General features: G+C 40.2%; 2 protein-coding genes across 2 annotated transcripts in view; one reads left to right on the top strand and one right to left on the bottom strand.

Annotated features, from left to right (window-relative positions):
* LOC117815591 (transmembrane protease serine 9-like) overlaps nucleotides 1–11,641 on the bottom strand; it is a 13,977-nt gene extending 2,336 nt beyond the window's left edge. Inside the window, exons 1-6 of the mRNA XM_034687395.1 lie at nucleotides 11,566–11,641; nucleotides 11,273–11,453; nucleotides 10,951–11,130; nucleotides 10,200–10,261; nucleotides 8,355–8,512; nucleotides 8,096–8,244 (exon numbers count right to left, since the gene is read on the bottom strand). Coding sequence (XP_034543286.1) covers nucleotides 8,096–8,244; nucleotides 8,355–8,512; nucleotides 10,200–10,261; nucleotides 10,951–11,130; nucleotides 11,273–11,453; nucleotides 11,566–11,605 — 770 coding nt within the window. The 5' untranslated portion in view covers nucleotides 11,606–11,641. The remainder of the gene's footprint in view (nucleotides 1–8,095; nucleotides 8,245–8,354; nucleotides 8,513–10,199; nucleotides 10,262–10,950; nucleotides 11,131–11,272; nucleotides 11,454–11,565) is intronic.
* Nucleotides 1,400–6,567, top strand: LOC117815277 (trypsin-3-like). Its single transcript, XM_034686899.1, has 6 exons — nucleotides 1,400–1,514; nucleotides 1,825–1,996; nucleotides 2,178–2,378; nucleotides 2,530–2,588; nucleotides 6,045–6,202; nucleotides 6,316–6,567. Exons 1-6 carry the CDS (start codon nucleotides 1,472–1,474, stop codon nucleotides 6,463–6,465), a joined length of 783 nt encoding a protein of 260 aa, XP_034542790.1. The 5' UTR covers nucleotides 1,400–1,471; the 3' UTR covers nucleotides 6,466–6,567.
* Nucleotides 11,642–13,634: the final 1,993 nt, after the last annotated feature.

Raw genomic sequence — 13,634 nt, 5'->3', positions numbered from 1 at the left:
AGAAAGAGAAAGAAAGAAGAAAGAAGAAAGAAGAAAGAAAGAAAGAAAGAAAGAAGAAAAAAGAAGAATAAAGAAGAAAGAAAGAAAGAAAGAATAAAAAAGAAAGAAAGAAGAAAGAAGGAATAAAGAAAGAAAGAAGAAAGAAAGAGATAAAAGAAAGAGAAAGAAAAGAAAGAAAGAATGAAGAAGAAGAAGGAAAAGAAATAAAGAAAGAAAGAAAAGAAGAAGGAGTAAAGAAAGAAAGGAAGGAGAAGAAAGAATAAAAGAAAGAAGAAAGAAAGAAGAAGGGGTAAAAGAAATAAAGAAAGAAGAAGAAGAAGAAGAATGAAAGAGGGAAAAGAAAGAAAAACAAAGAAGAGAAAGAAAGAAAGAAGGAAAGAAGAATGAAATAAAGAAAGAAGAAAGGAAAGAAAGAAAGAAAGAAGAAAGAAGAAAGAAAGAAAGGAAGAAAGAAAGAAAGAAAGAAAGAAAGAAAGAAAGAAGGATTAAAATAAAGATTAAAGAAAGAAAGAAAGAAAGAAAGAAAGGAAGAACGAAAGAAAGAAAGAAAGATAAGTTGTTTTTTCAAGGGTGGGTTTCAGTTTTCATGCTACCATGATGTTCTGTTTTCATGAACTCTGTTTTAACCTGCCGGGGACTACGGATGAAAATTAGCCTTATGGTAAACTCTGGCATATTTGCATTGATGCAAACGCTGAAATGTTCATTAATATGCACTGTCCCTGAAGCGCCCTGAAACGAGGTATAAAGCTGAGTATCAAAATACAACAGGACACACAAGACAAGAAACTTTGGGGGAATAAAATAACACAACTTGACAACAAGGAGATAAAACAAAAAGAGGACTCCAACCCTGAGTTCAGTGTTACCTTTCTTACAGGTGAAAATAAACTGTGTTAAGACTTACTAACTGACTAACTACTCAAACCCAACAACATCAGAGCAGCATCCCTAAAGCTAGTGTTCCAGCAGAAACCTTCCTAGGTGAGTGTTTACAAGCCCAGTCCAGTTTGTAACAAGTGCCTCATGTTAAAAACAGAGAGCAATGCAACTACTAGCTGTTCTGATGAACTCAGGCCTGGAGGACACACCACACCTCAGCTGTCTCCCTCTCACAGAACACTCTGAATAGATTAATTAACCACACAGGCAGAGAGGTGTGACCATAGGTCTGCAGTACAAGAATACAGGGACAGTTTTACAATCCTTTAAAAAAGTAAACGTTTAAACATATGTTCATATATCTATCTGCTTTGTTTATCTCTGATCTTTCTGCTCAACAAACTGCAGCCATATATGGCATTTGTCTTATATGTCAGAGTCATCCCTTGTCAACGGTCCTCTTATTGAGATATCCAAAAATGGCAATAACATATATACTGTGAGGTGATTGGTGGTTCGACCTCCAACAGGGCGGTCTTAGAACATTTAAAATGCATCACTAACGCACCAGGAGAGCAGTCCCGGAAAGATGGCTGTCATGACGCGTCTTCTCCTCCTTTCGCTGTTGGTCGGTGAGTGGTCAGCTATCTTTTGCACGTCTGCTGCTTACTGCTCTCAGAACTATTGCTTACAGAGATGACATTTTGAATGAATTGAGCTTTAACAGAACGGAAGCATCCTTGACTGATTGTATTCTGTTCTATATCCATCGCTATCTTTATGCACTTTTGAACAGTTTTGCATTGCATAATCAAAAGAATGTATTGAGAACTCTGATTGAATACTTTGCAAGACTTTTTGTCATGTATATTTTAAAAGTTGTTCTCTGCAAGACCCTTGTTCCAACTCACACACACCTGACGGGGGGTCTTTCTCTTTCAGGTGTCACAGTGAGTGCAGCTGTGGATCTGCAGAAGAGAATGTTTGGGGGTCAAGATTGTCCAGCAAATGAGCGTCAGTACCATGTGAAGTTTAGTTATCTTGGTGACCTGCTGTGTGGAGGCTCTCTGATCAGTGACACCTGGATCCTGACTGCGGCTCACTGCAGGGAGTTGTAAGAAAGTTATGATTTTAATACATGTATAAAAAGCTCAATCTAAAAGTTGCAATAGCTTTCCCAACATGAAGGTAGCATTGCTTTTGTTCATAATCAGTATCTATTAACCTACATTAAAATATGATGTGTTTCCAGTCATACAGAGATTGTTCTCTTTAACCTCTCTTTTTATTTGAAGGCTTCCAAAAGCGATTCTAGATGTGCATCCAGGCCCAGGAAGAAGTGTGTATATCACATCCTTACCTAAGACCTACAAGGAAAAGGTGAACATCATAATAAAGAAGAAACATGACATCATGCTGCTGAAGCTTCGTAAATCTTCCGGGATTACACCTATAGCTCTTCCTACTGTTCAGGAGTGTAACACTCGTAAGAACATGTGAGTTATGATCTTCCCTAAGCTACACTTTGCAGGAAGTAACATTTCTGTAGAAAGAAACACAATCTGTGTTTTTGATTTGATGAGACTTTTAACACCTTTTCAAAACTTCTAATGAAACTGTTTGTTTTCATTATGTTTTGTATTTCAGTCTTTCGTTTCAGATTGCAGGTCACGCTGACAGAACTGTGAATTTGAATAATGAACCAGGTGAGAAGAATGTTTTTTTTGTATTGTTGTAATTTAAAAATTGGAGTGTAAAGGCTGATTTATACTTCTGCGTTGAATCAACGGCGTACCCTACGCCAAGGCCTACGCACGTAGCTGACGTGCACCTCCTCCAAAATGTAACTCCCCGTAGAGCCGACGCGGACCGCAAGCTCTGTGATTGGTCCGCTCGGCGGCTTTGTCTTTCCCGCATTTACAACACTTCCGGTATCCCGGACATCGGCCGCACATCGGCCGTGTATTTCATCTCCTCCTCTCTATTCTTCATGTAATCATGTCTGTATGATAAACAGCAACATGTATCAGCTGTAGATTAACATAACACGCTCTGAATCTCTGTGGAAAAGTAAACAGAGATCGTAGCGGGACCGGAAGCAGGCGGCCGGCTATCAGAGAGACCGCACTGCCCTCAGGCGTTTCGGCGGAGAATTGCTGCGCGACACAGACACACCGACGCACAAGTATGTGGGGCTCATGTCCGCGTCAGCCCCTGCTGCGTAGGGGAGACGCGGAAGTATAAATCAGCCTTAAGAACTATTTATCATAGCAATAGTCCATATTGTAACTTTTGTGCTTGGTGAACTTTCTGCACATACTAACATCACATACTTCATTTTTATCAAGCATGTGTGGGTAAAATATATTATCTGCTGCTCTTCCTTTTCAAGCACAACCTAGCACATTTAAGCAGTTTGAGGAGCATGCAGGGTAAAGTAGATCAAAACAAGAGTTAAAGGGTTCAATCTGATTCTTTGAAGAAATGAACGCAGTTTGTTTTAGTTTTGATGAAGGTTTGAAAAGAAGAAATAACCTCTGGCTTGTTGCACCAGCTCTGCATAGGTTCAGTTCTAAGTTAGGGTGTAAAGTCCTCACTAAACCATACGTTGGAACGAGTTAGTTCATAACCTAAGTTGTGTCATTGTTTGGTTGCACCATGGAGAAGTAAGGTTCATCCAAACTAATCCAAATATTTTTGCAGATATGTTTTCACTCAGTTTGGCCAATCAGTGAACAGCTTCTTTCTCAACGGGGTGTTTGACTAAGTGCTAACTCCCATTAGCTTCATTGCCTCTAAACAAGCTAACAGCTAATCATAACTGTCATAACTCCTGTTAAAGCTGGGGTTGGTAATCAGATTTAGATACACTTTTTGTTATACTGGTTAAAATGATCTTTATGTCCTGATGGCAATCAATACATAATGTGTTCTAAAAATAGAGCAAAAAAAAAGCCACTATAAACCTGGGAAAACACCAACTAATCACCGTCATTAGGGTCCAATTTATGAACCAATCAAATCCCGTCCTGCAGTTCTGCCTGCCTCCTGCGTGTAGATCCACAGTGTGCACTCCCCGTCTCCTGCCTCTGCTTCCCCTGCCTCTATTTACTGCCCCTCTCACTCAACCTCAGGCCTGTCCCCTCTGACCTGATGAGGTGCTTTGCTCAGGACTGTAGTCCGGATCAGAGTCTAAAAAGCTCTCACCACGGGGGCTCTGACAAGCAGAAGAATGAATGACATTTAAGATAAGATAAGATACTCCTTTATTCGTCCCACAACGGGGAAATTCATGTAGTTACAGCAGCAAACAATAAGGTGTACAGTACAAGAATTCCAACAAGAATATATATTGAAAAGAAATGTTCATCAAAGACGACAGATTGGCCATAATTCCCCTGTCAGCCACCACCTCCACAGGGTCCAGGACTGAGCTGGCGTAGTAAGTCCTACAGGGATGATGAGCCGAATCATGATTAGTTGAGTTTTAAAAAAAACAGTCACTGTCAGACGTGATCACGCCAACCAACAAAGCAACAATCAATGTTTGAATGAATGAAGAACTTCTCCTCTTGTCTCTCCTCTCTCCCGCTCACACACTCTACACCTCTCCTGATGCCTTCACTAACTGTCAACACTGTAGGAATTAAGAGCATCTACACTGAACATGTTTAACAAACAGTAGAGCTGTTACAGTATTATATGTGTTATAACTTTTCTCCTGATATCGTGTCACCAGTACAACTGGATAATGCTAGCATGATAGTTGTGAGTACTAACAGCAGCCATGTTTGTTTGTGTTTTTAACTTTCACTATGAGAATGTTTTGGTGTTTTCTTACTGCTGAGTGAGACGAGTTGACGTGGTGCGAAACACAAACGATGTGGAGGGGTTAGACGGATGGTTGAGGAAATGCTACATTCAAATTCATGCTAGTTTTCCATGACTACCAACCCTAGGTTTAATTAACAAACCGCAACATATTCAGTCAAATTTATAATAATAATTTACATATATAATACTGTAACAACTCTACTGTTTGTTAAACGTGTTCAGTGTAGATGCTCTTAATTCCTACAGTGTTGACGGTTAGTGAAGGCATCAGGAGACTGATGTGTAGAGTGTGCGAGTGGGAGAGAGGAGAGACAAGAGGAGAAGTTCTTCATTCATTCAAACATTGATTGTTGCTTTGTTGGTTGGCGTGATCACAGCTGACAGTGACCGGTTAGTAAAACTCAACATGTTCACGACTCGGCTCGTCATCCCTACAGCATCCAGACGGACGCTACAATACATATACATTTTTTGTAGGACTTACTAAATGTCATTAATTCTTTGGCTTGTCAGAGCCCCCGTGGTGAGAGCTTTTTAGACTCTGATCCGGACTACAGTCCTGAGCAAAGCACCTCATCGGGTCAGGGGGGACAGGCCTGAGATCGAGCGAGAGGGCCAGTGAGTAGAGTCAGGGGAAGCAGAGGCAGGAGACGGGGACTCGGAGTACACGCCGGGGAAATGTACGCTCAGGAGGCGGGCAGAACGGCAGGACGGGATTTGATTGGTTTAAAATTTTGGCACCCAAAAAACAGTGATTGGTTGGTGTTTTCCCAGGTTTACTCCGGCTGTAGATAGCAGCTTTGCTTCGCTTTTTATAAGAACACATTATGTATTGATTGCCATCAGGACATAAAGATCATTTTAATCAGTATAACAAAAAGTGTATCTAAATCTGATTACCAACCCCAGCTTTAAGATCAAAGTCATCGTACATTTTCTGTTCATGTGATCTATCGTGGAGAGCGTGTTGTCGACACATCACAGCTGGTTAAATTCTCTGCTCCTCATCATCCTTCAAATGATCCCATCTTTGAAAACAGTACGCAATAACAACCGGTATTTTAGGGAGGACTTCACACCAACTCATAGCTTGGTGTAAAATTTAAGACGCAACTTATTCTAACAAGGGAACTATCTCAGTTGGTGCAACGCCAAAAATGTTAGTAGTGTGTAAAACTCCATCCAAAATAAGAAATTACACTCAAACTGAAACTGCTGATTCCAAGGAGAGTTTTGATTTGTTGGAGGAATGATTTTTCTAACAATGTAAAATGAGTGTGCATTTTTTTACTTTGTGCTAAATACTTTTCTTTATCCTTATCATGTAGTCGATACTGAATCTGCCACTCTTAAGTGTGCAGACATGGATGCGATGGACTGTCAGAACTATTTGAACATCTTAAAGACCAAACAGCCGGACTTCCACAAGAAGCACAGCTTTCAACACCTGTTCTGTGGCCAGTCTTCTGTTGCGTCTTCTTCTCCGGTGAGTTAGAGATGTTTCTTACCCTACAGTCATTGCATGTTTTACAACTTCACAATCATCAAGTTTTCAGGACATCATGTCAAATTCTGTTCCTTCTGATATCTGTCTCACAGGGTGACTCTGGCGGAGGTGTGGTGCACAACGGCAAGCTTTATGGGGTCATTTCTTTTGGTAGTTTCAATCCTGGCTCTGTCAATTATGATGCATTTATTGACGTCTGTGAATACCTCCCATGGATAGCAGAGATTACTGGCATCCCTTAAAGAGACAACGTAAAGAAAGATCTACTAAATGATTGAACTTGAAATGTCTTGTGAGTTGCATCTCATTTGCAGTTAATAAATAAAGACTTGATTTGATTTAAATAAGTGTCTGTCTTTTCCAAAAACTAACAGTCATTCTACAGCATTAAACATGAAATGTACAATCATTAACCCATGTGTACATTTATATTGTTTTTCATTACAAAGTCAATGTAGGGACCATTTACCAAATAAAGATGACTCACACTTATTTCTGTCATTAATTACCACCATTCCTCAATATCTTTACACTTACACTAATGTTACTTTGGTGACTTAGTGTCAGACTGACTAATCATGTAAGCTAGTGGTAATTAATTCACTGTACTCATCCAGAAGATGTTTTAACATTGTATTGATTGTTCTGTTTCTGACCACCTGATAAAGTCTGACGCATACAAACGCACATGGCCGCTTTCTCAATCAAGGGGCCAAGATGCATTTCCTGTGGGTAGGGATGGGTACCTTTCACATTTGAACCGATACGGTACCGATACCTGGTACCTGGGAATCGATACCGGTACTCAACGGTACCAATTTTAGGTACTTTTGTGTGTGATTATGTGGTAATAAATGTTGATTTATTTAATAACGAAATCTCAATTTTTTTATTTCATTTAAAAGCACTATGAGGAGTTTTTCACCAGCTGAGAAACAGACTGAAACCAACACTGATGCTTCTTTATGACCTACAAAAGCAAACAAAACCATAAACAATAACACCGATACCTTCTCTGTTGTCATTTTTAATGCCTTATGCCACTCAGTGGGGGTAGGTGTCAGACCACATGATTGACATTTGACTTTAAAAACACCATTTTTCAGCTGTTTTCAGGGCAAATAATCACATTGAGTGATACATCTGCCTGTTAAAAGACAGCAGGGTGAGGTTTTTATTGAAAACACTACTTTTGCATGTACAGAACAAGAGAGAAGAGGTATCACTTTGTCCACAATGGGGTGCCAAAATTGATATAAATCAAAAGTTCCTCACAGCAGCTTTAACATGAAATGAACAGAAACAGGATTATTTAGGTGATTAGATATATTAGCTGACACGTGCTCGTGGCGTCTAATTGCTCTTTCGGAGTTTATCAATGAACACACGTGAATGCCTGTGGACGGGAAAAAGTCAGTTCTCCGTCTCTTTGATTCCAATCCATTTCTCTTTTGCTGTGGCTCAGCATTTAAATTACCTTTATCAGATTTGATGGTTTAGTCACAGACTTTCCCAAAAAGTGTTATACTTTTCTTTCACGAATGTGGGAATGAAATTGCATTAAAATGTACAAAACAGGGAAATGTAGTACTCTGAGTGCTCAGCACCCCTAAACATCCGATCCTAGAATCGCCCCTGCTGTAGTGTCCACAGTTCCCTTTTGTTTTTAATCCTTTTGTGTGAATCACTCCTCTGCTGACTGATACTAAAGACGCTTGCGTTGCTTGAGAAAAAAAGATGGAATGTCCAATGGATGTGTTTAAACTTCACTTTTACTGCTTCAAACTTAGAAAAACAAACCAGTTTTCTGAATCAGAGTGAAACATCTCTTAAATGACTGAACATTTCCACATTAACCAAACTCGTGCCTATGGTCTGTTAATAATCCCATTGATCCATGGCATGTATTCACAAACATCCATGAATGCAGCTGGTGCATGGCAGGCAGTTAAGCCATTCCCAGTGAAAGAAACAACCCCGTAAATCATGTGATTGTACACCACACCTCCACCAGAGTCACCCTGAGAGAGAGAAAGAGAGAGAGATGTGTTATTGTCTTCATCCTTTCTTCAAATACTTCTGTTGTAGAACAAAATCATGCAAGGACTTTATTGGAGCCATTCATACTTACGAGAGATATATCCACTCGAGCAGACTGGCCACAGAACCAGTGCTGATATTCATGGAGCTGATAGAACTGTGGGTCGTTCTTCTGCAAACACTTTCTGCAGTTCTGACGGTCGATAACTCCGATGTCTGCACACTGGAGATCAGCTGGCCTATCATTGCCTGGTTAAAAAGTAAGACAATATTTTTTAACAACAGAGATAAAAATGAATCATCGTTTTGAAAAATGTACGCAAGAGGATGAGGTCAACTGGAGAAAAAAAAGGTATTACGGTAAAATCTTGAATTTGAATTTAGACTTTTTTCTTAGAATTCTGACTTTAATCTCAAAAAAAAAAAAAAAAATACATTGTACCTTGATTTTTTTATTTTAGTGGCCCTATCCTCTTCCATAAAAATGTTCTCCAAAAGTGAAAAAAAAAATGGGGTTTAGATTCTCCTCAGAACGCTTACACAATAACACTTAACAATAAGGATAAAGTTATACTCCTAATCAATGCCATGATAATGAAATGACGGAGCTCTTCTCATTAATATTAAAACATAAAGAACAGCTATGGTTCTGCAGTATTTCAAAGGTACAGAGAATATTTAGTGATATTCTGGATTGATCAAGATAAACAAGAAAACAGTAAAACAACAACCACTCTCTTCTTCTTCTTCATCTTCTAATTGTCTTGCTTCCTCAAGCGACATATTTTTCATGATTTGCCATAACACAATAGAAACCTCTCTCTGCATGTCATTCTGGTATATTGGTCACACCGGGGTTTAAGATACAGCTCAGTTTTCAAAGTTATTTTTAGATATTTAGAAATTTCTCTGCTGTGGTTAACACACTTGCTAAGTCCCAAAACACATTTTCAGTGGTCCGACGATTGTCCACGGGCGTTCAGCTGCATAAAGGCGCTATTGACGAATGCTCCGATTCTGACGGCGCCAGCATTTGACCGTCTGCTTAAAGTTGCTGTTGATGCATGCGATGCGGGGGCAGGTGCTGTCCTCATTCAGGCTGGGTAAGATGGGGTCCAGCACACGGTTTCCTATTTTTCGAGGAGGTTTAACCGTTGCCAACGTGCCTACTCCACAATCGAGAAAGAAGTGCTCGCTCTCTTATTCTCGCCCTAAAGCATTTTGAGGTTTTTGTTGGCTCTACTGTTGCACCGGTTATTGTTTATACAGACCACAATCCTCTCGTGTTTATAAATCAGATGCGTAACACAATTCTGTGAATAATGTGCTGGGCCCTTTGTCTGCAGGGGTTCAACATGGAGGTCAGGCATATCAAGGGCAAGGACAATATTTTGGCCTTTACTTTGTCACTGTGTGCATGTTGATGTTAGTTTGGGCTGGAGATTTCCAGTAGTCTAGTTATCGGTTTTTTTTTCCCCTATGGTTTAGATTTTGTCATTCTCAGTTTAGTTTAGGGTTAGGTGCTGGGAGCAGTGGTCCATTGCACGGCTGGCCACCTTTCCATCTTTTCTTCTTTCTTGCTTGGGGTCTCCAGTCCATTTTTATTTCCCTTATTTATTTTGATTTCATTGGTTCTTTAATTTGGGAGGGGTTTCAATGTCAAATAAAGCTTACAGTTTGATTGGCATCTTTGTGTGGCATCCCTTCTGTTTTTGTATGTTGCTGTCTCCTCTATTGAAACTGTGTACCATTGTTGCTTGGGCGACCGTGAAAGGTATTAAAAGTGTGTCTTATGTGCTGAATTTCATGGTAAATAATTGGCTAATGCTTTTAATGAAATATTAACATACATGTGTTGTTGATATGTAAAGCACTGTTTCCAAACATGCATCTTTGATACACAAATGTTCATTTAAATGACCAAGAGTCATCTCACGTCTCTTATTGTTCGGTCCCAAGGTTGTTGATGCATGACCTGCGATCTGAACCATGGCACCCCTGAAAAACAATAAAAACAACAAAATGCATCTGAAAGAAATCCAAACACGACGTACCTTCAACTCTCATGACTTTTCTCTCCAATATATTTAATTTTTCATGACTCAAGAGTTCAGCTTTCAGACTTATTTTTATTTACTTTACTTTAACTCTGCCTGTCCCCATTGAAAGTTCCTAACTAGACCTTTCTGGAGTCCCTGAGCTCCCTTGTCTCGTAGGTTCCTCTGAGCTGCAGTAAACGTTCTCCTGCTGTGGACGTTACAGACTCCAGCTGATACGGACGTTCTGGACTCCAGCGGCAATAGCTACTACTACTCCTCTCATCACAATCACCGCTCCCTCTTTCTCTTAATCTCCTCTATCCCTCTTTCCAGACCCAACTCAGTCTCAGCAGATGTGTGTCTAACATGAGTCTGGTTCTGCTCAAGGTTTCTGCCTGTTAAAAGGACGTTTTTCCTCGCCCCTGAAACTAGCTAAATACTGTGAGGTGCAATGCTCATGGTGGATTAAGGTGGGGTCAGACTGAGTCTTACCCTGTCTTGGTGTTGGGTCTCTGTTCATAATTTGACATAGAGTGGTCTAGACCTGCTCTGTTTGTAAAAGCGTCTTGAGATAATGTTTGTTATGATTTGTCGCTATACAAATAAAGATTGATTGATTGATAGACTTATTTAAGGATCACAACTCACACATGTGGACGCTTGTTACAGTCAGGGAGTTTAACATTAGGAAAGTGGGTAGGGTTAGGTAGCCTCAGCAGCATGATGTCATGTCCCCTGTGATTGTTGTCCCTGAAGATCTCAGGTGGTGCTGTAATTATCTCTGGTTTTCCTGGAGGTGGATGAACACCTACATATGCAGTCATATTCCTATGAATAAGTAGAGATGAAAGAAAAACATATGAGAGACCTTCTATTGCTGAATATGAACAAAGTAATTCTACCTTCACGTTAGGGAAACTAAGAATTCAGAACCTGCTGTTCTTTTAAAGTAAGACTGTCCCTCTCTCACCGCTGCTTGCAGTGTGCTGCAGTCAGGATCCAGCGGTCACTGATCAGAGAGCCACCACACAAGAAGTTATTGGTCCCATTATTTCCTATCAACTTCACATGGTACTGACGTTCTCCACTTCCACATGGCTGGCCTCTAACGATTCTCTTCTGCAGATCCACAGATCTGCTCACTGTGATGCCTAAAGAGATGTAAAGTATCTGAAAAAACTTTCTCATTTCTGATATTACCTGTAGGAAAAACTACATCAAAACAATAGCTGGCGCTGGTGTTGAAGATAGTTAGCTACTCACCAGCCCACAGCAAAAGAAGCTGACGTGTCATGCCACCCATCTTTCTGCCCTCCTGGTGCCACAGTGGTTCATGCTGTCCTGTTGGCCCTTGTGTGACCAATCACCTTGCTACAGTTTATCACTGCAACCCCATTGGCTACTAGATCTGCACCCATGCAAATGTTTGAATGCTTATCAAATGTTCCAATCCCCCTTTTGCATTTCTCAACAGCAGGATTCTGACATACGAGGAACAAAGTCACCTCAGCTGCACCTCATGCAGCAGGATCAGACAAAGTTAAAAGTTAATGTAGAGTAATTGTTGCTTTCATGTACTGTAGATTTACAATTATGTTACTTGCTCACATACGCTTTAGTTAATGGATTATCAAAAATGTCAGAGTACAAAGAGACCATTGTGCAAAATGATGATGAAAGAGTAAACATCTGGATTCATTAACTGCAGGAACTAAAGCCGTAGGGCGCTGAAGTTTGGTTTAATGCAACATGATGTACATTAACACCTTGAGGTGAATTCAGGATACACCAAAGGTGGGAATCCCAACTGGAATATATTGAAGAGGAACACAAGATGACATTAAATCATAAAGATTCATGTTAGTGCCTCGAAGCCCCCAAAGCTGGACAAGCTGCAAACTTTGGCTGTGAGAATTGGCTGTGAGCTATCCAGACTACACTTGTTTTTTGTACCAGGCTGTAAACATGTTTAATTCTGCTGTAAAGATCAGCTTTTTTGAATTTGTGTGTATGTGGTTTCCGGTGCTTCCAGAGCCAGCCTCAAGTGGACACTCGGTGAAGTGCAGTTTTTAACACTTCTGCATTGGCTTCAATTCTTGCAGCCTGATGTCGCCGCTTGGTTGTGATGCAATATTAAACTGCATTATTCCTACATCATTATATAATCATATTAAACACTAGCCAGCAGCTGTTTTAGATTTGATCTGCTATCATTTGGACTCTTTCAGGTTCCTGGGATCCACTATTTCCCGGGACCTGAGGTGGACCTCCCACATAGACACAATCAGAAAAAAGGCCCAGCAGAGGATGTACTTCCTGCGTCAGCTCAGGAAGTTCAACCTGCCCCAGGAGCTGCTGATCATGTTCTACACCTCCATCATCCAGTCTGTTCTGTGCACCTCCATCACTGTCTGGTTTGGCTCTGCAACCAAACTAGACAAACACAGACTGCAACGGACTATAAGGACTGCAGAAAAAATCATCGGTGTCGACCTGCCCCCCATCCAGGACTTGTACCGACCCCGGGCCAGGAAATGGGCAGGTAGCCTCACCGCTGACCCCTCACACCCTGGACACAAATTCTTCAAACTCCTCCCCTCCGGCAGGCGCTACAGATCACTGTGCGCCAAAACAACCCGCCATAAGAACAGTTTCTTCCCCCGGGCTGTCACTCTGATGAACACTAAACCATAACAGTGTCATACCTGTCAGATAAATACTCTCTGTAAATATACATGTAGATACACAATGCAACAATTCTCAAGCAGAATTCCATATTTCTATTTTTTGTATTATTTAACTACTATTTTATAATGTAAAACTACCTCTGCAACTCACCACTGCACTTTATCATATTATTTTAGCCTGTACATATTAGTCAAGCTATTTGTTGTTTCTTTGTATTTATAGCTAAGGTTATTGTTATTATATTTTTATTTTATTTTTTATTGTAGTTCTTATTCTTATTCCTATTCTTATGCCTTGTACAAAGAGAGCACAGTTTACTAAAGTCAAATTCCTTGTGTGTTCAAGCATACTTGGCGAATAAAGCTGATTCTGATTCTGATTCTGATTCTGATTTAGAACAGAAGAGACTTACTGAGGTGATTTATAGCAGAACGTGGAATGCAGGATGGCCACAGATTATAATTTGATAACCCTGCTGCTGTTCATGCTTCTTGGACAAAGCTTCATGATTTTGCACAGGAGTAATTCACATGAACATAGGCCAAGAACAGTTTAACTTAACAGATTTAAATGAATTCCTTAAAAATTGCTTTTACTTTTGTAAACATATTAGTGTATGTTTCCTGCTTTGACATATGATCTGT

This window comes from Notolabrus celidotus, chromosome 7, assembly GCF_009762535.1.
Source record: "Notolabrus celidotus isolate fNotCel1 chromosome 7, fNotCel1.pri, whole genome shotgun sequence".
NCBI classification, from domain to species: domain Eukaryota; kingdom Metazoa; phylum Chordata; class Actinopteri; order Labriformes; family Labridae; genus Notolabrus; species Notolabrus celidotus.
This window is presented reverse-complemented; position numbering and strand designations above follow the sequence as displayed.